We start from the raw sequence: 26,175 nt of genomic DNA, 5'->3' as shown, positions 1-26,175 counted from the left end.
TTCAGAGTAGAGTTAAAGGAAAATAGTGCTAGGTCCTGCTACACCTGTGTCATGTATGACTTTGGTAATAGGATTCTTGAGCTTGCCACTGAGTCATTCATCTTCATTGTCATAGGAGAGCTCACCTTTCTCAGTGTATATGTTGGTTTGTAATATACCCAGATAAACTTCCCCTTTTTTTCATTGGGTGGGGGTCTGACTTCAGCAGTGCAGCTGGAATAGATGTTTTGTTTTCTGCGCTCACCTACATGGGACACATTTATTTTTTAAGTCTCCATGTAAGAATACTATGGAAAAACAAAATGACAGCAAAACTTAGATTATATAAATAGCTAATCCATCCTTTTAGAGATGGTTTCTATCCAGTGAGAGATTCTTTGGAAGAACTGTATTTTAGCAGAAATATTTGCACATGATTTTAATTCAGTCTGGAGAAAAACACTGACTTCTTAAAGCAGTTTTTAAGCATAAGGGAAGGCCATACTTAATGTAATATCTTTAGTGTGCCTCAATTTTCGAAGTTTGATATTAGTTTTAGGTCTTTTATTTTAGCAATTTGCATATATTATACTTTAAAGAGAAGAAATTTAAAAAATTCTGGCTTCATTTGTGTAATCAGTATGGCAGGTGGCCTTGTAAAGTACCAGTATGTGTTGTTTTTGGCCCAGTAAAACAACTTGTTCGTGTGTGTTACCAAAAAAAATTGCAATGAAATTTTTTCATTTGCTTAGAGATTCTCAAAATGTCTTTCAAATTCCAATGAGGTTCTGTATTGGTAAATCATTTTTTGGTTGTTAAATGAAAACTGGCCACCTATTGTTTGTATGTCTTGTGTAAGCTACTGTAATTATGTAATCATTACGCTGTGCTTTGGATTCAAGCTGGTCATAACTGTTCAGATTCCTAGTGGTATGGGAGTATTTAATGTGCTTCAAGCAAATTTGAACTGCTCTGAGTAGACAGTGATTACCTTGGGATAACCAAGAACTGAAGCAGATCTAGTTTGAGAATGGAACCCCTCTAGACGGTGTTTGTTGCTAGACCAACCACTACCTGAATCTTCTTAGATGCAATACAGCTTGATTTTCAAGATCAGGTGGTTCATTTTTAACTTCATGGGAATTACAGTATAGATTTCCAGAAATCATTTTTTTTTCTTAAAACCTCTTCTCTTAAGAATGAGTCTATGTACTAACTATAACATAGATTCAGAAATTTCAGATAGTAAATTTCTGTGAAGTGAATTGCCATTCCTCTATGGTCTTACTTAATAATATCAGTCCTTATAATACTTTGTCACAGTTTCGTGATAATTCTCCTGCTATAGATTGCTGCTACTAATACTCTAATAGATGACAGCTACATTCTAAAGACATAGTAGAATTTTTAGAATTGATGCTTCTAATCAGGGGCTTGTTAAGGGCATATCACTAACCTCTACTGATTAAAATAAATGGAATACATTTAAATACTTATTTCTTGCTTAGTCACCACATTGTTTTTGTAAGTGATTGCCTGAGAAAGTGAATTAGAATCTTCTTTTAAAAACAAATAATATCTTCAGAAATACAGCACGACCCAACAGAGTACATTGATTGGGCTTGTCTTTCTTCTTGTTAGGAGCTTGACAATGAGAAAAAGATTGTATGAACCAGAATTAAAAAGAGATTGGAAGTTGATTTGTTTGTCGTCACTCTGCTGTGCATTTTATGTAACTACAAAGGAGAAATATTAGCATATACTTCTTAGATTCAGATTAATCTTAAAATGTAATTACGTTTACACTTACACATACAGAAAACCCTCTAAAAACTAACATATCTGACTGTGTACTAATGCTCAAAATCCAGAGGATTAGCAAGAAGTTTCATGGGCAAGTTTAATGTAGGAGCATAGCTATGAGCATAAATTATAGTAAAAGGTTACAATACCTTTAAATAAAGTAATCCCCTGTATAATATACTTAAGACTGATATGAGACAAAGGAAAAATAAGCAAGATAGGAAGTATCTATGAATAGTTCCTCCTTTTCAGAATTATACTCTCAAGGTATAATCATAATAATAATTCCTAAAACTAGGTGCTGCTATTAATATGCCTACATTGTGCCAGGTGTTATGTACATTATTTCAAATTCTTATGATTATTTTATGCACATGAGAAAACAGGGCATATCTTGCCTATCTTTACATAGCTAGTAGGTGGTAAAGCTGGGATTCAAACACTTATGTGATAATAGTTGGAATTTATGCTTCACCTTGTCTTTTCTCCTTTACTTCTCTTCAGTAAATGAGATTTTATGATCAAAGTGAAAAGTGTACTAAGAGTCTGAATGCAGGGATAGCAGCATATGACCTGAAAGATTAGGCTGAAGTAACTGAAGTTAAAATGTATGAAAAGCAAACAAAAGGGTGAACTATGTTGTATCTCTTCCTCCAGTCCTCCAAAACACTAGTTGCCTGCCTTGGACCCATCAGCATCAGAATCACTAGGAACTGATTAGGATACAAATTCTTGGATCCTCCCATTTAGACCTACTGAATCAGGAACTCTAGGACTGGGGCTGCCGTCTGTTTTAACAAATCTTCCAGGTGATTCTCATGCCTATAAAGCTTGAGAACCAAATCGCAGTCTAAAGTAATACAGAATCAGTAATTTGGGTCAACGTTATGTTTTTTTCCCCCTACCTGTGCTTTATAGATTGTAAAAGTGTTTATCAAACTTTTCTCCTTGAATGCTCTGAACAAGAGTTTAAATGTACACCCAGAAAACCCTCTAGGGTTGTACTAGAGAAACCACCACTAGAAACATGGAAGTCTCCAGTTTTGTCTTGTAAATTTATTTGTTTTAATTTTGCCCTCTAATCTATAACAAGTATATGTTTATTTTAGTATTAAATATGTGTGTGCTCTAGAAAAGTTGTTAAATAAAATTGATACCCGTGCCCCCAACCAAAAAGTACACCAGGTTGTCAGGTAGCTTTAAGTATACCTTGATATTGCAGTGTTGGAAGCTTAACCTCAGTCATTTTGTAAGAATTACAGTTACCAGTATTATCTTTTTTTTTTTTAACAAAAGGCAATACAAAGTATAATTGAAAAATGTCAATTCAGCAACCTACATATGAAAGTCCCCGGTTCTTATGTATTCATGCCTCATAGTTGTCTTTGTTCTTCTAAAGAAAAACATAAAAAGATAAGAGTTAGTAATTATAGGGAAGTTATGAGAGAAAATTCAAACTCTGAATACACATTACTATTTAGTCTAACACTAAGGTAGACTCTAACACTCAATGTTTTTATTTGGCTTATAGAGTTAAAAAAGTTTTAATAAAATAGATTTGGTTCCTTCAAGCAGCTGAAAATGGGGAAAGTATGTATATGTAAGGCCTTTACTATTTGAGAGTAGATATGTAAAAAGTGGATTTTATGAAAAGAAACTTTATTTTATGATTTTCATCACAGTATTGTACTTTCTGATGATGGTGAATGAAAATGTAATTCAAGTAGGTTTGGGAAAGTAAAAGCAAAAAAGAAATACTGGATTCAGAAAGAAATAGAAATACTCTGTCAAGCATTTATTTAGTGTTTCACTACAATCAAAGGAAAAAATACTCCGCAGTAGAAATCAACTTTATGTTAATAAATTTGGGTTGATATTTGAGATAGAGCAATGCCTATTCCTTAAACCTCTATATTGAATTTTTATATCGAAATCCACACATTATGCAAGAAAACAAAATTAATTTTATCTTGTATAGACACACGTAGAAGCATAGAAATACTTAGTGGTTTCTGCCTTCTATTGCATAATGGCTTCCACTGACTGTGGTTTTTTCACTCATTGTCATTCTGTAGGTATTTTAGTTTCAGCCTTCCCCTAACAGCCCTTTCCTCACTCCCCAGGAACTTTTTGGTTCTCTGGAGTTCAAATTACCAAGAGAGGATCTGATTTTTTTTTAGTTCATTGCTATTGTCCTGTTTAGCAGATTTTTTGAACTAGAACGTCTGATAGGTTATTGGCCAGCCTGTATATAGTCTGGACTCGAGTCAGAGTCTAACCAGCTATGATCAGGTAACAGCCTCATGTAGTACGAACTAGGAATGTGTGTAGTGGGAATCCCTTTGAACAAGGATGACTGTCACAGCCATTCATTCTGTAGCCTTTATAATATTATATATATTATATATACAAATAAATAATATATAATATAATATCTTAAACATATTCCTTATAAGTTCCTGGTAATTTTCCTGTAATTATTTGTTCTCTATCATTTCAAGAATAACTGGAGCTATTGATTGTACCATCAGAATTTTGAAAGATATGTTGGTATCCTATAGACCATTAGAGCAAAGAAAAATAGTAACTCATCACCTGAAGAATAGCAACAACAGACCAAACAAGCAAAACAATAAAATATAACAACAGGTTCCATTTATGAAATAAGAGTGCAAATCAGACTATTCCTAAATTTCTTATTTTAGTAGTCATTTCATTGTTGGAAACTAGGCATAGGGGAAGGTAGAAAAGATAATGAATATCTATCTTTAAAATGATTAATTTTGAGTTGGTGACATATTTTAAGATTTGAAATATATAAAGATCCTAAAGCAACCGTTAACTTAAGAGATAGACAAGTAGAGTGATGTGTCATCCCCTATAGAAGATGGTCATTGAATTCTTGAAAGTATATATAGCATAACTCTTTTTCCCAATGGGGAGTTTAAAAAAAAAAGAAAAGAAAAATATCAACAGTAGACTTAACGATTAGCTTTAGAAGTAAGAAGTACTTCTTAAATCTTAGAAGTTTAAATTACAGAGAGTTTTCAATAATACAGTGGTAAGTAAATAAGAGATGTAAAAGGAATGCAATCCTTTGTTTAGGCAGAGAGGAATACATCTGTGACTCATAGCTATGTCATGGGGAACAGAAGTTGTTTCAGAGGTAACAGCTCACATAACAGCCCTATATGATGTGCTCTAGGAATTTGAAAATGAAGAGAAAGCGAGGGAAGATTTCTTATGATGATGGTACTTGTGGAACAAACTAAGAAGTGGACCCCCTTGAAAGTAATAGCGAAAAGACAGTGGTTTTTTTTATTTAGTTGGATGAGTTATAGATTGAGGAATTGGGTCTGTGTTGACCTAAGTTCCTTGACTAGTATATCCTTATAGTAAGTCATGATGTCCAAAATGATGGTTCTAACATTGATTATTTGGAGAACTTTCATTAATTGGATATCATTATCATCCTTCAGTTTTGTGGTAGTCCATCATGAGACACTATAAAGTTTATGTCTAATCATCATGACAATGATGGTATCATTGGGAGACAATAAATTTTGAGAATGATTTACTATAAAACTAATGAAAAATGAGTTGAAAGTCTGGAAAGACTTAACATTTGGTACTTGAGACCTATGGATGTGTGGGTATAACAGCAGATGTGAGTGATCCATAAAAATAAAGATTAGGAATTAAGGAATAGATGATTCTACAAGATCTTCCAATTGAAAAGGGCCTGTTATTTGTAATGATACACTTGAACCTTTTAAAAAAATATTTTGTCTTTTTAGAGAACATATAATGAAAAAAATAAGAGAGAAGATGTGAAAATTTTCACAATTTGATGGCTTAGCTTATAATTGTAGTACTTTAATTACCAGGCTCATGGAAAGAACATTGCCAGTGTTTCCATCATCATATATTGCTTCCCAAGCACATTCATTATTATAAGAAGGTAGTGATCAATTAGGTATAATGAAAGTTAATTAAAAATATTTTTGGTTTAGGACAGAGACTGTCAACAAAGAAAAATATGACCCCACTCATTTTGTGTACTTACTTCACTAAGTATTTAGTAGAGTTATAATGGTACTTTTGAACAGAATATACTCTTCAAATGGTAAGCTGTCTTGAACATTTTAATAGTAGGTAGGTATTTTATTAAAGGACATGATTATGTAATTTGCTAATTTTTAGACTTTTAATTACATATGTCTCTTATTTTCAGAATTTATGCGTATTCCATGTGTGGATGCCGGATTGATTTCACCATTGGTGCAGCTGCTAAATAGCAAAGACCAGGAAGTGCTCCTTCAAACGGGCAGGGCTCTAGGAAACATATGTTACGATAGCCGTAAGTGTTGAAATATCAATGATACACTTAAAAACTTTTTTTAAAGAATTACAGTTTTGAGACTAATTTCACTTTTAGTGTTAGCACTGTCTTTTTTAGTTTAAGACACTAACGTGGGCCATTATGACTTAGCTCTGCTTACTTAGCAGAACCAGTGGAAATTTGGTCCATAGCATTTTTAACTAAGAAGTTAAGGAAATAAATTCTTTTCCTCTGCTATCACAAATAATACTTTTGGAGGAAAGTAAGTCAATTTCTGAGAAATTGGGGCTTTTAGTTTTAGAAAAAATAAGTATTATCTTTTCAGTGATTTTATCAAAGTTCTGTCTCTGAATGAGAATGCTTATGAACAGTTTTTTAAAGTATCTAAGTCTGTCCAAATAAATTTTTAATTACTTGCAATTCAATAAATCCATTCATAAAAACCATCATCTTCTCAAAAGCTAGATTGGCCTACTGCATTTGCATTGACTCCATTCCTATTTGTCATAATGTCACACTGTCATCCTCACCACTTTCTATAATACACTGCTCTGCCAGGTAGAGAGAAAGCAAGAACTTGGGTATGGGTATATTACAAAAATTTTACATTTTCTACTTCTCCTTTCCACATTTATGTAAACAAAATACAAAAAAATCTCGAGTATATTCAGTTTGATTAGCCTTATCCTGGATTTTCCTTAGATTTATATTTTCTGAGCCAAAAACACATATTTTAACATTTACCTTTAAAGTTTCCTAGGAATTTAGTTCTATTTATATAACTAGGATAACTTTTACTGTTTATTTTCCCCATTGATTTCATGCACAAAAGACATAGCCCTTTTTTAATAGGCAGTGCTTCAGAAAGTGATTTGTGCATGTAAGCCAGATAGAAAATAAGGTCATGAACATACCTATTTATGATAAAAGCAAGAAGTAGAAAAAAAGACTGAAACTACAACTTTTGTGTTATAATTTGTAGCATTAATGGTAAGGCTAGCCTCATTTATTCTCCTTTCCTTACTTTTTCTGGAACATTATATATTTTATCTGAGAATGTGCATGTCTTAATATGAATTTTAGCTTATAGCTTCTAGTCCCCAATACTGATTATAAATTTATCTACTGTCCTTCATTCCTATGCCTTTTATCCTAGGATATTAACTTTATTTATAAAATTCTGATACTTTATGTTTATAACTTTGCGTTTTTATATTTAGGATTTTTTTTACACATCATAGCTTATTAGAATATTAGCTTTCAAGAGTGAACCATTTAAGATATAATTTATGTGATTGATTTTAATAATATATACGAAAAAAGCCACTACAGAGTCATAGTCAAAGATGGATGGCATGCATTTGGAGAGCATTGAGCATTACTATATTATTCTTATCCTTCTGTGTACATTACTAGAATTTAAGTCTACCATAAGTATTCTTTAGTCCTTGTTCTGTTCAGCTATCCTTCAGTTATGCATTGTTTAATCATAGGAAATAATGTTTTGGGTACTTTTGTCCTGGACTTTCCCTTAGTTTTGGCATAATAGAAGAAACACTCATAGTGATCTCTTGTCTCATATTGCTGCTATTTTTATGGGCACAGAGTAATTTTCTTCCCTGTGTACTCTAAAGAACCTTGAAGTTAGGGTAATAAATGTGCAGTTAATAAGATTATCATTTTGATGAAACTGAAGTCCATCATTATAGTGTTTATCATATCTATTTGCTCTGTTCTTATGAAGTATACAGTATAAAGTCTGTAAATGTGCTTTAGGTTATGAAGTTAAATTTTTTGTTTCATTTATTTATAAATATTTATAACCATTTTCACTTAATTCAATGTAAATTACAGTTAAGTGGGAAATTAAGCATAGCAAATACAGGCTATTTTTTATATTTGTAAACCTTGTTTAAGGAAAATGAAGTTAGTAGTCTTAAGAATGAATGAGTATAAGGAGGGATTTATTACTGTAAATCATATGCAAAAATGTGTCCGTTGTGCCATGCTGCCTTGTGCGTAGAATTTCCGTAAGCCTGTATGCTTTCTTATCCTTTCATTTGAAATTAAATCTCTGTGAACTTCTCAGTGTTTTTTTTTCAGAATAATTGTAGGAAAAGTACAGCACTTTTATTTGAACTATAAGAATGATATTTTATATCTGTAAATAATGATGCTGTGTGGTTGATTTGTGAATTTACTTGAAATGCATTTTCATTACCTGACAATTGGGAGTTTGAAAGAAGCCAAAAATTAGATTTCTCTTTTTAAAAAGTGTATTGAATAGCTTTTATTTTAATTAATTAACCTTCTTCCCTCTCAAGAATGTAATGCTTCATTCCTAAAAGGAAGATTGAAAATTACACATGACAGCTTTATAAATATAAGGAATCTTTTTGTTATAAGTAACATATGTTTTAAAATTCACATTGGTGTTTTACCAAACTTTCCTGTCAGACTAATTAGTTTACTTACATTTTATAAATTTACTCCAAATGGATAATTTTCAATGTGGATTTATTCAGAATGATACTAGGCTTACAATAGATAGGAAAGCCAATGTATGCAAAAAGCACCAGAAAGCACTCACTGTTAGACATAAAAATTTGAGAAATATGTGTATATTTTATGGATTTGTATTTTAACCCTTAAAAAGTAAAGCAGTTGCTAGCATATTTCAGTTAATGCAGTTTATTTGAGAGGAGGAGAGCTCCAACTGTAAAAGAAATTACACTTGCCATAAAATCCATGGAAATCTTTTGAAAAAAGTAGGTCAGATTTCAGTTTTACCGGCTTTGACAGTACCCATTTTAGGAACTCTTCCACATGGAAGGAAGCTCTTACATAACGTCAGGTAGCAGACTGATACAACTGCTAAATGGGATGGAGTGAGGCTTTGTTGCTGATGAACTTTTTGAATCCCAGTCTCTCTCTCTTGCATTTGGAGATGAAAGAATCTCTGGGTAAGAACATTTTTCATTTAAAATGCCTGGTCTTTTTTCTTTTCTTCCAAAGACCCACCAGTGGTACTTACTTCAGTTACGGATTTCTCTTTCGAAGTATCCAAACAGACTTCTGATATAGGCAACATTTTATTTTATTTTATTTTATTTTATTTTATTTTATTTTATTTTATTTTATTTTTAATGTTTTTTTATTATGTTAGTCACCATACAGTACATCCCTGGTTTCTGATGTAAAGTTCGATGCTTCATTAGTTGCGTATAACACCCAGTGCACCATGCATTACGTGCCCTCCTTACTACCCATCACCAGTCTATCCCATTCCCCCACCCCTCTCCCCTCTGAAGCCCTCAGTTTGTTTCTCAGACTCCGTAGTCTCTCATGCTTCATTCCCCCTTCTGATTACCCCCCCTTTCTTCATCCCTTTCTTCCCCTACCAATCTTCCTAGTTCTTATGTTCCATAGATGAGAGAAATCATATGATAATTGTCTTTCTCTGCTTGACTTACTTCACTTAGCATTATCTCCTCCAGTGCCGTCCATGTTGCAGCAAATGTTGAGAACTCTTTCTTTCTGATAGCTGAGTAATATTCCATTGTATATATGGACACAACTTCTTAATCCAGTCATCTGTTGAAGGGCATCTCGGTTCCTTCCACGATTTAGCTATTGTGGACAATGCTGCTATGAACATTGGGGTGCATATGGCCCTTCTCTTCACTACGTCTGTATCTTTGGGGTAAATACCCAGTAGTGCAATGGCTGGGTCATAGGGTAGCTCAATTTTTAACTTTTTAAGGGACCTCCACACTGTTTTCCAGAGTGGCTGTACCAACTTGCATTCCCACCAACAATGTAGGAAAGATCCCCTTTCTCCACATATTCTCCAACAATTGTTGTTTCCTGCCTTGTCAATTTTTGCCATTCTAACTGGCGTAAGGTGGTATCTCAGTGTGGTTTTGATTTGAATTTCCCTGATGGCTAATGATTTTGAACATTTTTTCATGTGTCTGTTAGCCATTTGTATGTCATCATTGGAAAAGTGTCTGTTCATATCTTCTGCCCATTTTATGATTTGTTTATTTGTTTCTCGCGTATTGAGTTTGAGAAGTTCTTTGTAGATCTTGGATACCAGGCTTTTATCTGTAGCATCATTTGCAGATATCTTCTCCCATTCCGTGGGCTGCCTCTTAGGTTTTTTTTGACTGTTTCCTTGGCTGTGCAGAAGCTTTTTATCTTGATGAAGTCCCACAAGTTCATTTTATCTTTTGTTTCTCTTGCCCTTGGAGATGTGTAATGAAAAAGGTTGCTTTTGTCGTAGAGGTTGCTGCTTATGTTCTCCTCTAGGATTTTGATGGATTCCTGTCTCACATCGAGGTCTTTCATCCATTTGGAGTTTATCTTTGTGTATGGTGTGAGAGAGTGGTCAAGTTTCATTCTTTTGCATGTAGCTGTCCAGTTTTCCCAGCACCATTTATTGAAGAGACTGTCTTTTTTCCACCGGATGTTTTCTCCTGCTTTATCAAAGATTAGTTGCCCAAAGAGCCGAGAGTCCATTTCTGGGTTCTCTATTCTGTTCCATTGGTTTATGTGTCTGTTTTTGTGCCAGTTCCATGCTGTCTTTGTGATCACAGCTTTGTAGTACAGCTCGAAGTCTGGCATTGTGATGCCCCCAGCTTTGTTTTTCCTTTTCAACAGTTCCTTGGCGATTCAGGGCCTTTTCTGGTTCCATTGATATAGGCAGCATTTTAAAATAGCTCTTTTGCCTTGAACTTTGTCAAGTAACCCTTTTTATAAGAAGCTTGACATCCTTTAAATCAAAGATCAGAGAAAAATTGTATTTCAATTTAGAAGGAATCAGCAAAGCTGTGATGGGATACATTGGGGAATGTAATTTTAAATAAAGAGAAGTAGTATTAAATTTCAGATTGCATACCTTCAGCCTGTTTCATTATAGATTTCTCTCAAAGGTGATATTAAAAAGAATGAGTTCTTTTTTTCTCCTTATCTGGCCATCTCTGTAGTATTCCCTTCTTTCCGTGATTAGTTTTGTTTTTATAGCCATGCACATTTGAAATTGCTGATGTAGTAGATGATCTTATGGTATTGAGGAGCTTCATGTTAAATTTCCATGCTGTGTTGATAATTTGTAAGGATAAATTGGAGACTGAGTTTTCTCTCTTTGCACGTGTTGCTGCTTGAGGTCAGGAAATAATTGATATTAGATATACTTGTTCAAAGTTATATAGTAGGGGCTAGAAGAAAATGATTAGACAAAATTAAGTATTTGTGCCTTTTTATATACCAGAAAAAGGTTAAATACAATTCAAATTAATACATATTAAAATTAAATACGCTTGTTTACAAAAATAAAATTAATGCTTATTATATAATTAGTACTATTATTGGAAAGGTACACACTTAGGGAGCTTATATAATATGCCATCTTACATGATATAAAGAAAATTGGATTCATTCTCACTGATGAATAAATAATATTCAGAACGAGGTGATAATAGGGCTTGCCAAAGCCAGTATTTATGAAGTGAAATAAATATTGTTTATTTCATTGACTTCAAGTGTAATTGGAAAGGATACCAAATATAAGCATGGATCTGTGTATATTGGTGATTATAACTATGCTACACTATTTTTATGTAAAAAATAAAAAATTCATTGTTCTGGTTGCAAATGCTAAAATATACTTAGCAATAATTCTATAATATTTTGTAATGTAAGTTGATTACATAAGTGTGTATTAATGTAATGCAGACATGCTTTGAAATTGCCTAAGTAAGCAAAGTGTATTTGCAGCAGTTATATTTAACAGGGAACTATTTATGTCTGGCATTTAAGATAAATGTTTATTTCAATGGTATAAATTAAGTTAAGTAATTATGTTATTAAAGGGTTTTACAGATCTATTTACCCCATTTCTTTTCAATATTCAGTTTTAGAGTAAAATAGAATTATCAGTCAGTAAGTATAAAAATCAGATTCTTCAACTTTCAGCAGTTAATCTGTTGTGTATGTATGGGTGTATTAAAGTATATCATGTATATAAGAATAAAAAACTATATGCAACTGCTGTTTTTAGAGACAGTAATTATGGCTACTATCACATGAAAATACTTTATTATAAAGATATCCTAGGAATGCCTGGGTGGCTTAGTTGGTTAAGCATCTGCCTTGGGCTCAGGTATGATCCCAGGGTTCTGGGTCAAGTCCCACATAGGGCTTCTTGCCCAGCAGGGAGTCTGCTTTTCCCTCTACCTGTCGCTCCCCCTGCTTGTGCGTGTGCTCCCGTGCTCTCTCTCTCTCTGACATATAAAATCTTTTTTTTTTTTTAAAGATTTTATTTATTTATTTGACAGAGATAGAGACGGCCAAGGAGAGAGGGAACACAAGCAGGGGGAGTGGGAGAGGAAGAAGCAGGCTCATAGCGGAGGAGCCTGATGTGGGGCTCGATCCCACAACGCCGGGATCACGCCCTGAGCCGAAGACAGATGCTTAACTGCTGTGCCACCCAGGCGCCCCTCTGACAAATAAAATCTTAAAAAAACAGATATCCTGAGTATATAGTTAGAAGTAGATATTGTTTTGTAACACTCTTATAAGCTCTAAAAAAAATTTCATGCTGTTAAAGACCTCTCTGATTTGCACAATGGAACACAACCTGTTGACAATTAAAGTACACACTAAGTATGTGGTTTTTGGTCAGAATAAAAAAATGATGATAAGAGTAGTAATTGGGAACATATATAGAAAGTAAGCAAATAGTGCATTGCTTATAAAAAATATAGTTTATTTTAAAATTAATGTAATTATAAATAAATGAGATTTTACTATGCCCCCCATGGAAGGCAAATACTGCAGATTGATGGGATTTCCAGTTCTATCATTCACTAAGTTGTCATTTAATTTTTCTGAATTTTAATTTCCTCATTGGTAAAGTGACTTGTATGGATTAAATCAGGTTTATTTATAGATGTATAATATAAATTATGAACTGGTCTCCAAAGGAAATATGTAGCATTTATATATGATTGTTTGTCTTCGTTTGGGCTGCTATAACAAAATACCGTACACTGGGTGGCTTAAACAACCAACGTTTGTTTCTCAGAGCTCTGGAAGCTGAGAAATCCAACCAAGATCAAGGTGCCAGTAGATTTAGTATCTGGTGAGGACACTCTTCCTGGTTTGCCCATAGCTTTCTTCTCATTGTATCCTCACATGGCAGAGAGAGGAAGCAAGCTCTTCTGTCTCTTACAAAGGCACAGATCCCATTATGAGGGTTGTACCTCTATGACCTAATTACTTCCTACTACCATCACATCAGGGGTTAGGATATTAACATATGAGTTTTGGAGGGTCACAGACTCTCAGTCCATACGTTATTGTTTCTAAAAGTGTGCTGTGACATAGTGTAATATGTACATATATACAAGGTGTTTAAAATAAAGATATAAAGGCCAGAAGCCTTATAAAGACAGGCAAAGATAAATCTAAGAATCAAGGATAATATATTTACTATAATGAGCACTAATTTAATTTGAGTTTCTTGGCAGCCAGGGTGAAAAAAAATAACTTGTTATGCTAAGTAATTTTTATTTTATGCTAAGGTGAAATAGTCTAGTTCTTCAATGAAACAAAAACTGTTGAGACAAATACTAAAAGAGATTTATCATCAGGATATCATTAGTTCCCTAGATGATTGTGTACACATCCCTGTTACAATATGCAAAGGATATTGGCTGGCATTAGAGGCAGTATCTTCAACAGAATCCAAGAAATAATGCTGAGTACTTTGTTTTAATTGAGCAATATAGCCCAAATGTGCTGTTTTTTAGTAAACTTCAAGCATACAACTTAAAAATTTGAAAAAGTTTTGACTTGAATATTTATTTTCTAATTTATTTTAAACCAAAATACAGTTCTACTTTGTATTCATTGTATCTGCTCCATTTCTGTGTTGTGTATAATAATGTATCCAAGTTCTATTTTCTCAGATAAAAAATAATGCTTATCTTTTATTTCTAACCCTGTTATCAATTAGGTAAAAATCTGATTTGCATGAAAGTGAATATTTTAAAATACCACATATTGATGCTGTTTACATGAGTCCATACATGTGATAAAATTGCTTGGGACCGTACATGCCCATACACGTACACAAATGCAGATGAAAACTGATGAAATCTGAACAAGATCTGTGGGTTGTATCATTGTCAGTTTCCTGGTTGGGATATTGTATTAGAGTTGTGTAAATGTGACCATTAGAGTGAGCTGGATGGAGGGTACATGGGACGTTTACGTAGTACTTTCGTTGCAATTTCCTTGAGCCTCTAATTTTCATTTCAAAGTTAAAAGTTTAGAAAACTCCGCTTATCCAGGGGCCATATGTGCCCTCTCTTCTATGGGAAATGACCTTGCTTCTTTCAACCCTACTTGAGAGGTGGGGGGGAATATATATATCACATATATATAAATGCACACTTATGTACATAAACACACATAAAATTTTTAAGTATGACCTATAGCAATAATTTTTTTTAACTGGATTTATGCAATTAAAATGGGGGATACAATTTCCTCTGATTTTTTTTTCTCCCTTCAGATTTGACTTTCAGGAAAAAAATTGACAGTCCCAAAATAAGATTTATTAGGGAGAGGGAATTTATACTCTCAGGACTTTGATCAGAACAGGTAATGTGCAAGTAATAACTTTACTAGCTTCCACCTTCTATGCAACCTATAATGATAGGTTAGACGTTAGCATTCCTAGTCTAATGAGAATTTCTATGTTGGTCCACAAGCCTCCACTTCAGGTGAGATTTCTGATAAGTCAGTATCATCATTTAAGTAGTTTATAATTTACCCTTGTTCTAGAAAACTAATGCAGATAATGGGGGGGGGGATGCTTTTGCTGATAATCACTTTTGTTTAATTGTCCAAGTGTGTCTCTGATATTTAAAGAAGTTGTAGTGTATCAAGGTAATGAAGCATGTATATCAGTGTTAAAAAACAAGGCACTATTTAACAAATGCTGTAAAAGATTATATAATATAGGTCTAAAAGGGAGCTCATTTGTGTTTGAGCTCTTCCAGTGGTATCCATGAAGAAGAAAGCATTTAATCTGCATAGGATTTGGATCTGTGGAGAGAGGGAAAGGATTTTTCAGGAGCACAGAAAAGCATTTTAAAAGGTAGATAACATAATGGAGAGATGTGTCTGGAGCCCAGATTTGGGAAGGGCTTATATTACGGGGAGCCACTGAAGGTATTTCAGCAAAAGAATGAAATGCTCAAATTGATACCATAGACAAAGTTAATTTGAAAGAGGTGTACATTATAAGATAGGTAGTCATTCTTAACAGAAGTATGCATCTGAAACACTTAGGGAACTTTTTCAAAATACATTTTCTTAGCCATATGCTAGAACCAGTAAATCAACATCTGAGGCTAGAATCCAACCTATCATATATATATTATGCAAAAGCTCCCTAAATTATTCTGATGCACATTCTTACTTAAAAAACTTTGGGCAGTGGACTAGATGAAGAATAGCCAGTGAGAAGTCTGTTTTTTCTTTTTAAGCCTGAGGAACAAATGAAAGAAAGAACAGGAAGGAAGAGGGTATGTATGGAACCCAAGAAGATATCAGATAAGAAGAAGGAAGGAGTCTGTGAGTCCAGAATTTGAATCAGGATAACACCAACAATAGAAATAGTGAGATCCCATCTAGGTGGATGTGTTTGGAGGTGTGTTGAACTTGAAGTGGTTTTGTCACATTCAGGTGACAGAGCTTTGGGATTCATGCACTTACGAGTGATCATTGACCCATGAGAATAGAAGAAACATTTAAAGGAAAACAACCACATTTAGGGTGTAGACGAAATGAAGGAGCTTGTGAAGACGCACTGAAAGATTAGAAGAAAAGAAGTTTCTTGTCATGGATTCCAAAGAGTTAGGTGGTAAACAGTGTCAAGTACTGCCAAGAAAAAAAATACTGAATTTTGATGATTGGATAAAGAGACATCTATTCATGTTTTAAAAAACATCTTTGAGTCTTGTGGAGAGAGAAGTCAGATTTCGAGGGCTATGGTAAGGAATGAGGAAATGAAGGGAAAGTGTTAACTTTCTAGAAGTTTAATGAGAAAAGAAGAGACAAGTAGTTTGAGGGAAGGGCAGTACTGTGAGAGTGATGTAGAGCAGTGGAGACAGGAGCATTATTTGTTAGGCTAGGACCCTAGACAAGGACAGAGTAAATTTCTTAGAGGGAATAATTGATAGAGAAAGATCATAGATGAAAAAAGAAATGAAATCATGAACCCAAGTAAATGGGGCTGGTATTAGAACAGAAAAGGACATTTCTGCCTTAAAGAAGACTGTCAAAACATAGGTGGAGGTATAAAAAAAGAAATGTTAAGATAGTAAAGAGGACAATCAGAAGAGTGTTTGCTAGCATGGCCTCCCATCTTCCCAATAAGGTAGAAGCCAAACCTATCTGTTAATAAAAGTCAGTGGCAAGGTAATAGGAAACTAGTGTGTGGGGAAGTTCAGAATTGGGGCTTTGGGGCATGTTATCAATAATCATGAAGATAGAATTGTTTAAATAACCAAATGGTAGTGGAGGTTTACTGCGGTTAGAGATCTTGATTTCTGCATCTGTTTGTTAATGTGTGTTGTTCACTTAAGATGTATGTAGGCTAAGTAGTTATTTTATACCTTGATGTGTGGACAGGAAAGAACAACCAAAAATAACTTGAAATTGGTATTCCAGCTTTGTAGAAGCATATACTTTGAATCAGAGTGGGAAGGGAAGTGAGGCAGAGAAGAGGCCATTATAGTAGGCCAGATGCGATGTAGTAAATACTGGAGCAGAGAGAATGAAATTAAAATATGAAGTAAGATTAGATTGTTTATTATCAATTTGTTTGGTTCTAGCAAAGTAGTGCACTAGGTTTAAGAAATGGTTACTTAAGTAACCCTTCAGCTAGCTTACACTTTGAGGAATTACGATCTTTCCATTTTTATACTTGATTGTCAAATTCAAATCCCTCTTGTTTATTAAAATGGTATTTAAAAATCTAAGATGCTATAAATTTTTACCTTAATAAAAATTGTAGGGCAGAGAACACAGTGGATAGCTGCTCTTTTTCCAGTATTTCATTAGTTTCCAACTCCTACGTTATAAAAATGTGACTGTCTTTTTAAAAAGAGATGGAATAATCGTTTTCAAGTAGTTGTTACTAGTTTTATAGATACAAAGGTGGAGACAGCATGTGAGGAAGTGTTGCACATGGCAAAAATATTACATGATTTTTCTTGAGTTCAGTAAGAAGTCATATGGTTCCCAAATTAATTTTTTTTTTTGTCCCTTGAATACCAGGTTCCCTCCTAGTCTCCGAGTCAAAGCCTGAATGGCCTTTGGAATTTTCCTTTCCTGAATAACAAGTCTTAGATAGGGAGGGGAAAGTCTAATTTATAAAGTTCTTCAAAAATAAGATTTTTGGGTTTTTTTGCTTAAATCTTTTCCTCCCTTAACTTTTACTACCCTAATTTCACCTGTTAAGATGAAGTTAAATTTTAGCTACATTAAACATAAAATTTTCAGTCTGCTATAGAAGGTCTTCTTAACTGTGGTCTGTTTTAATTTTTCTATTTTTCTTCTTTGTAACTGAGCTGAAGTACTGAGAACTTTCTCTGTTTTTAATCAGTTGTCCCTGCTACATGTTGTGGATATTTCCCTTGGCTGTGAGGGAATATAAAAGATAAATACTATTTGAAGGTGAATAATTCACAGTCTTCTTGCTGGGTGGAATAAATGTTTGTACCTTTTGAGAAACTGTGCTGTTATCAGTTCAAGTTAAATTTTAAATCGTAACTATAAATACATATGTGCACACATACACATACATTTCCATAATCTAGCATAATTACTTTTAAGTATGAAATAGTTTGATACAAAAGCCTTTTTTATATGTAAAATAATTGGAATAAAATTTAATTTTGATCTTGAGCAGTTTGGTCTTATAAAGTGGAACAATAAGTTGTTTACATTGTAACCTGAAGGCTGTTCAGAAGTCATATTATAGAAGTAATAGAGTTTGATAAATTATTTTATTATTTGCTTATAATCTACAGATACGCAGTCTTTTGCTAGTAAAAATAATATAGAAATATAAAAATAAAGGGAGTAATTTCAGCAATTTCTTGAGCAAATGTATGGTGATGTATGGATGCTCTATTATATAAAGGCCTTTTGAAAAAAGAATTATCAAGCAGTTTTGACTAATTTGAGAAATCTTTTGAGCTGTAGAAATTAATACGAGTACCATCAGGCACACCAAAGCTGTGTCCATCAAATACCATGCTGTGACCTAATTTTAAACTGCATCTGTGGAACTAGTGCTTTCCTCCTGATCCTGCATTATACTTGTAAATATATAAATATACTTGAAATTTTCCTGCATTTTTAAAGACAAAAGTTTTAAACCTTGAATATAATACTATGCCACAAAATTGCAAGCTTTATGCTTCTTTTTTGATGTATGAGTGTTTAACAGTCATGGTGTTTGTTTCTTCATGACTCATTTTTGTAATTTCACTGATGTAATATTTATAGCTTTTACTTTTATATCTAATCTTTCATGCATTTTACCTACACCTGGTTTATTTATAAGTTGCTTTTTAAATTTCAGAAAAGATATTGATGGGTTCACATTTTTCATTTGAACGTTTAAAACATATTTGAATAAACTAACAAAGATATGACCTGTTGAACCATCCTTTTAATCAGCCTTCTATATGACATAGGAAAAAATTTATCTCTATTAAGCGATATTAGAATTAGAAACATGCCTTTATGTCATTGGAGATATTTATTTTTGTTCCTGCCTGTACAAAGTCTCAGTACCTACAACATGGGTCATAAGATTTCAGTGTTTTTATTAACAGTAGTGATGATGAGTAAATCTCTGGAAATTCTCAGTCTTTGTCTTTGTATTTTTTTATGTATATATATATGCACCAGGTACTTTAAACAACAACTATTGATTGAGCCCAATATTCAGGACACTGTGCCAGTGATGGGAATTATAGGAGAAAATAAGAGCAAGAAGTCCCTATCCCTGTGGGGTTTGCACAGGAGGAAATAAATAATAAGTAAATACCAGAAAAAGAAAATATTTATAGATTGTGGTCATTGATATCAAGGGAATAAATAACACAATGTAATGGAGAGTATCAGAAGGTGAAGAAAGTTGTCTCTGAGTATTCTGCAAAAACGTGGAAGAAATAAGCAAGACCTAGGTCAAAGAGAACTTTGTGGGTCATTCTAAAGTAATAGGAATTTACAAAAGGGGATCTGATTCAGATTTTAAAAACATCACTCTTGGAGCTGCATGGAAGTGGGTTGAGAAGCATAGAAGTTGGGAATTTAGATGGAAGCATGGAGACCCAATTACAAGACTTCTGTAGTAGTCCAGGCAAGAGATAGTAGTGACTTGGATTAGGGTTATGGTAGTGAAGATGATGGAGGGCTGCAGAATTCAAGAAGTATTTACAGTGGTGGATGGATCAAGAATGAGAGTAAGAGAAATCAAGAGTAGTTTCTAGATTTGGGGCATGAGTAGCTGGACAGAGGTTACGGCAGTTTACTGATATAGGAAAGAACAGAGATTTTTTTGTTATGTTTTTCTGACTTTTGTTGTTATTGCTGCCTGTTTTACTTTCCTGGGGGCAGGAGTAAGTCTGAGTTCTTTAAATAGAGATACGCAAGAGGAAATGACAGGTGGGCGATTTCTAGATCTTTATAGTTGTATGCATTTGGGGGATAAACACCCAAAAAGTTTAAATAATTTCTTGCGTTTAGCAAAATGTTCAGATTATACTTGGGTAGGTGGTATAAATTCAAGGAACCATGAAAAATTAGAAAGCTTAGGGAATAAAGACACCTGGAATTCATAATTTTTTAAATAGAAGAGACTTTTAGAATTGGTCTTCTAATCCACCCCTTCCAAATTTTACAGATAAGGAAATTGAGGTCTGAGAATTCAAGTGACTTTTCAGGATAGTGCTGAACTAAAATCCATGTTTGTGTAAGTACTATATTTGAGGAAGTTATCACTTTCATAAATACATATTTCATTAAATACATTTATGCTTCAATATTACTGTTTCAGCTCTTAGAACTGCAGATTTAGGAATATGTTCTGAAAATTTTGTGAAAAGGTAATCCTAAACCAACATTTTGTTTAATCTGTTATAAATCACAAAAATAAACTGACTAATTGAAAGAAGATGGAGCAGAACCAAATGATGAAGGAAGAGCTCTTTAGTTTTTCCAAATTTGAAAACATATAAAAAGCATTGTGTGTGCATAAACATCCTTTATTATCATACTTGGTCCTTTATTTTTGTCCTTTTCTATAAATGTAGAGGAGTCTGAAATACTGACTACCCTGTTTATTCACTGAGAAATAAAGGACCTTGTGATTTGATCAGGATTCTTAGCAAAACTAAGGAAAGCCAGATAACAATCTGAGAGTTTTATTCTCAATAAACCAGTTAGACAAACATAGGTATACCCTTCAAGTTTTCAGATAAATATCTATTGTGCTGTACTATTTCTTTTGTATACAAGGTATATAGAAGATAAAAATTAAAATTATACTGTCTTCAATGTCTTGAATAAATTCTTCCATTCCTGGGATGAAGAATGATAGAAAGGAATTTATACACATCTTACAGATATTTTTAACAAATATTTTAAATCGTTTTGTCCAGTTTTTACTGATTGATACACCCTTTTAAATTTGTCTAATTTCTTGGCATTTTAAAGTGATCTTTTCCATTTAGTAGCTCACTAGCATAAAATTTTTTTCTGATACTGTGCTTTAAATGAAATAAATTGAGGTTTTAAGCAGCAAAACCTTAGTAATGTGTCAAATAAGCAGCAAAAAAAGTTCCTCAGTGACCTGGAAAACCTCCTTAAAATAAGCAGTGATAAGAAGATGAAAGAACAGAAACAGGTTCTTTCAGTTGGACAGCTTGTCATTTGAGTGAATACCAGGTGATGGTTGTTTTTTCTCTTTGTTCCACATAATATAGTATAGGTCAGTTAATAAGTATTTAATAAATGCCATTTGTATCACCTAACCTTTATTAGATCAGATCAGTATTATATAGTGCTTTATAATAGAGACAAGAAAGAAATGGAGACATGCCAAGTCATTTTTTCCAGATTGGTATATACAGCAGGAAGCCATAACTAAATGAAAATCATAGGCCATTTTTTAAAAATTAATTTGATGTTAAAATTGATTGACTGACAACCAAGCCTCCAGGTGAAAATATTTAATGACTTCTGAGAGTGGGAGCAATGCTATCATTCTTACATGAAGATCTGATTGTATTTTTCCTCTTCAGATTTCTGAATTGTTATGGCATAATTTCTATCATTTCTAGAGTTTTTTCTTATCAACTCTTACTTCTTTTAACCCTGATTTCTTTTCTCATTTTGTGATATGGATGATTATTTATTGTAAAATTAATTAGAAAACTTATACATTAAAAGCACTTTTGTAGAATGGGGCTGATGCTTCTCTGTAGTCGGCCAAATTGATTTTGGAAAAGGAGAAGCCCTATGCTTACCTAGTTCTGAAGCAGCTAAGGTTTCACTTCAATTTGATGAGCACTTAAAGTGTCTCTTATATGCTCAAGAACACTTAATTGTCTTTTAAGATTTTCAGTTTTTACAGTATTTGAAAGTTTCTTAAATAAAACTTTTCAGTGGCACATCACATTCTTCTTTTAAATAATAGTGTTCAATAGTGATACATTCATAAACAAATACCTACCATATGATTTGTTATTCCATTCCTAGGTATTTACCCAAGTATTTGTATGTCAGCATTCAGTACAGCTGTATTCACAGTAACCTCAAACTAGAAACAACCCAGATGTCTATCAGTATAGGTAAATGGAATAAAAAAATAGTGATGTATCCATACAGTGGAATACTCTTTAGCAGTTAAGAGTAAACCACTTACATACCTGACCCTGGATAAATCTCCAAATCATTAGGCAGAGCTAAAAGTGTTAGACATACTGCATTAATCTATATATATAATTCACGTATTTTTACCTAACGTAATATATATAATACACACACACACACACACAATGCAAAATAATCTATAGTAACAGAAAACATTGGTTGTCTGGGGTCAGAGGTGGGGGGAGAGATGGCTTGCAAAGAGACTTGAGGAATCTTTTGATTATGATGAAATATTTGATATATTGACTGTATTGGTGGTTTCTAGGGTATAGAGAACTGTCAAAACTCATCAGTTATACATTTTAAATCTGTGTAGTTTCTTTTATATAAATTTTCCTCAATAGAGTTAATAAGGAAGGCAATCAGAATCTAAACACAAAAGTACACTTTTTTTTTTTCATTTTATACACGTAATAGATATCTTGAAAGACATTCTGAAAAATATGACCATGGACCTTTTTCTAACCCTTCCATGTAAAACTGATTTCTTTATTTGTACTTCCATTATACTCCGAAAACTTAATTGTGTTTACTGCTTAAGTATTTTCCTTCATACTTTTTTCTCTGTAACTATGAATTAGTTATTTTTGTATTCCCAAAACCTAGCTCAAGTTTATGAAGAATCATAGGTACTCCTCAAAAAGTTTGATAAGGACAGGAGAATTAATGCTAATTTGGTCACAGGTTTTGAAATACCTCAAAAATGATTATGTAATATATGTCATTAGTATTTTAAGAACTGTTACTCCTATTAAATAAGAGTTAGCTTAGATTACAGGTAAGCAGGAGAAAGCACTTCAGTTTTACTGTATAAATCTCATTATGAAGTCATAATTTAAAGTTGACTGTACTTATGTTTATCGTGGACATGAATGTTTAATTTCTGTGAAGTTTTATGTAAACCACAAACCACCTTTCTCCTTTTTCCTTCATCTGTTCCTCCAGAAGACGTATATCTTCTCTGTGCTTCCATAGCACCCTGTAAGGAACTGTAGTGAAGCTTTTATTCTGTTTACCACTCTTTTCTTCCTCATGGGAATAGAAACTCTATGAAAGCAAGGCCTTCTTAAATCTCTATTTATATCTACTGTGCCTGACATAAAGCCTAGGTTAACATTTAATAAGCACCTATTCTCTAATGGAATGTGCTAATCTCTAGCTCAGTTTTTATTTTGTAAATAGTGAAGGTCTGTTTAGGATTATTGTGTGTTCTTAACATTGTATAATGTCCTGCTTTATCCCTGGTTATACTGCTTGTTCTGTGTCTACTATGTCTGACCACATTGACTCAAATTTCCTTTGATTAGTGTTTGCATAATACATCTTATACCATTCCTTCATTTTTAATCTGAGTGCACTTATATTCAAAGTGGATTATTTGTAGATAGCATAGTTGGGTCTTGGTTTTTTATCCAATCTGACTATCTCTACCTTTAGTGGAATATGTAGACCATACGTATTTAATTTGTGTGGTATTTGTATTTTGTATGGTTGGCTTGGCTTGAAATCTTACTAGTTGTTTTCTCATTTTTTGAACTCTTCTTTATTCCTTTTCCCATCTTTTTCTGATTTCTTTTGGAAAAATTGGGTAATCTTTATTTTCCCCATGTATTCCCATTATTGGCTTATTAGCTGTACCTCTTTTTAATTTTTTAGTGTTTGCCCTGTGGTTTGCAGTATACATCTTTACCTTATCACAGTTTACCTTCAAATATTATAGCACATCACATATAGTTTAATAACCCTACAACTGTATACTAAGTTCTTCCATCTCATACCTTGTGCTATCATTATCACACATTTTGTTTTTACAGAGGTTAGAAACCCCACAATATATTGTTCTTTTTACTTTAGACAGTTAATTATCGGTAAATACAGGAGGAAAACTTTTTAATATTTACTTTCATTTTCATCACTTTCAGTGTTCTTCATTTCTTTGAGTAGATACAAATTTTTGTTTAGTATTGTACACCTTTTGCCTGAAAAATTTCTGTGAACATTTTTTTGCATAACAGATTTGCTGTCAGTGAATTCTTTCAGCTTCTATTTGTTTGAAAAATTCTTTACTTTACCCTAACTATTGAAAGATATTTTCACTGGATAAAAAATTCTGGGTTGATGGTTTTAAAAAAAAAAACAAAACAACAACAAAAAAAACATTTTAAAGCACCGTATTAGTATTTTATAGATATCATTCCATTGTCTCCTAGTCTGAATAGTTTAGATGTCTACTGTTTTTCTTATTTTTGCTAGTCTAAAAATAATTTTTGTCTACCCTCCTCCTCTGGCTGCCTTCAGGAGATTCTCTTTTTCTTTGCTTTTTCAGCAACTTGGCTATTTGGTGTGTATTTTTATTGTTTGCTTCGTTTGGGCTTCCTTAAGCCTCATAGATTTGTGGCAGGATGTCTTTCATTGTTTTAGAAATTTCTTAGTCTCCTTAAATATTTCTCCTACCCTGTTTTCTATCTCTTCTGGGATTCCAGTTATACTTACATTAGATTGCTTGCTATTTTCTGCCAGTTCTTAGGTGCTCTGGGTTTTCCCTTCACTCGTTTTGTTTCCTTGTGTTTCATTTTTATAATTTCTCTTGATCTACAGTTACTGAGTCTTTCTTTGGTTTTATTGAGTCTACTGTTCAGCCTCTTGAAATAATTCTTCTTTAATATTGTGTTTTTCATTTGTAGCATCTCCATTTAATGCTAAAGTTCCATTTCTCAGCAAAATTCCAAATTTGTTCATGAATATTATTTACCTTTTCCATTAGATCCTTTAATAAATTAATCATAGTTATTTTAAAGTCCTATCTGATATTTCTAACACGTAGGTCACCTGTGAGTCTCATTATGCTGATTGGTTTATCTTTTGATAGTAGGTTATTTTTTTCCTCTCTTTTTTAATGTATCTCTTAATTTTTTATTGAGTGCTGGACATTGTGTATGGAAAAACAGTGGAGACTGAAATTAACAGTATTTAATCCCCAGGAATAAGCACACTTCCTTTTATTTCAGGCAGTTAGTATAGAGTGGAAGTCCCGCCAATCTAGTTAGAAGTTGAGCTGGGTTCACACTTTGCTGTTATTAACTGTACTTCAGTGCAGTAGCATTCAAACTTTCTTAGTAATGGGCTCCTCTTACCTTGTGCTTAAAGTAGGGGTGCTCAGTTTTCTTGCTTTCTCTTCAGCCTTTAGCCATCCATGCATGCCTAAAGGTGGTATGCATATACCATGTGTGGTATGCACATACCATAAAGGGATTCCCTCATATTCCTAGTCCTCTTCCCACAGTAGACTGTGGTTCACAAGCACTGTACAGAGCCTCCATCTCTGTTAGTCCACAGAGTAAAAACCCATTCTAAACATTCTGATGCTAAGTGGAAAAAAAATTCAAAGACAGTAGATTAAGTAATGAGGAAATAACTAATCTTCCTTTCATAGTTTGCACATGTATACTGATTATTAATTAATTAAAATCCTGTATTATACTTGGAATATATTCTTGTTAGTGATCTGAAAACCATAATTTCTGTGAGATATATAACATCTGAATATTATAGTAAAGGCTTACTTAAATGTCAAATACTTTTTTTTTTGTATAAAGCTTGAATATTCCAGTTGTTTATATGGAAAAGTGTATTAATTTCCTAGGAATGCTATCATAAAATACCACAAACTGGATGGCTTAAAACAACAGAAATTTATTGTATTAAATCAGGGTGTCAGCTGGGCTCTGCTCCCTCTGAAATCTGTATGCAGAGGCCTTTTTTGCCTTTCCTAGCTTCTGGTGTCCTCAGGAGTTCCTTGGCTTGTGGCAGTAAACTCCATTCTCTTCTTCTGTCTTTACATGCTGCCTTCTCCCTGTGTGTTTTTATATTTTCACATAGCATTCTCCTCTCTGCATCTCTTTCCTCTTAAAGGGATACTAGCCATATTGCATTAAGGACCTGCCCTCCTCTAGCATGACCTCATCTTATCTACTCACATCTGCAGTGACCCTGTTTCCAAATAAGGTCACATTCTGAGGTCCTGG

At 33.3% G+C, this 26,175-nt stretch overlaps 1 protein-coding gene across 6 annotated transcripts in view; it reads left to right on the top strand.

The window, feature by feature from the left end:
• The window catches only part of RAP1GDS1 (Rap1 GTPase-GDP dissociation stimulator 1), a 145,245-nt gene that overhangs the window by 57,981 nt on the left and 61,089 nt on the right, over positions 1-26,175 (top strand). For all 6 annotated transcript variants that reach the window (XM_008707181.2, XM_008707182.2, XM_040624986.1 and 3 more), the window contains one exon: positions 6,017-6,142. In XM_008707181.2, the coding sequence (XP_008705403.1) occupies positions 6,017-6,142 (126 nt within the window). The remainder of the gene's footprint in view (positions 1-6,016; positions 6,143-26,175) is intronic.

The sequence above is a fragment of the Ursus maritimus genome, unplaced genomic scaffold (genome assembly GCF_017311325.1).
Source record: "Ursus maritimus isolate PB19 unplaced genomic scaffold, ASM1731132v1 scaffold_8, whole genome shotgun sequence".
In the NCBI taxonomy this organism is placed as follows: domain Eukaryota; kingdom Metazoa; phylum Chordata; class Mammalia; order Carnivora; family Ursidae; genus Ursus; species Ursus maritimus.
The sequence above is the reverse complement of the archived record's forward strand: the minus strand, read 5'-3'. Positions and strand labels throughout refer to the sequence as shown.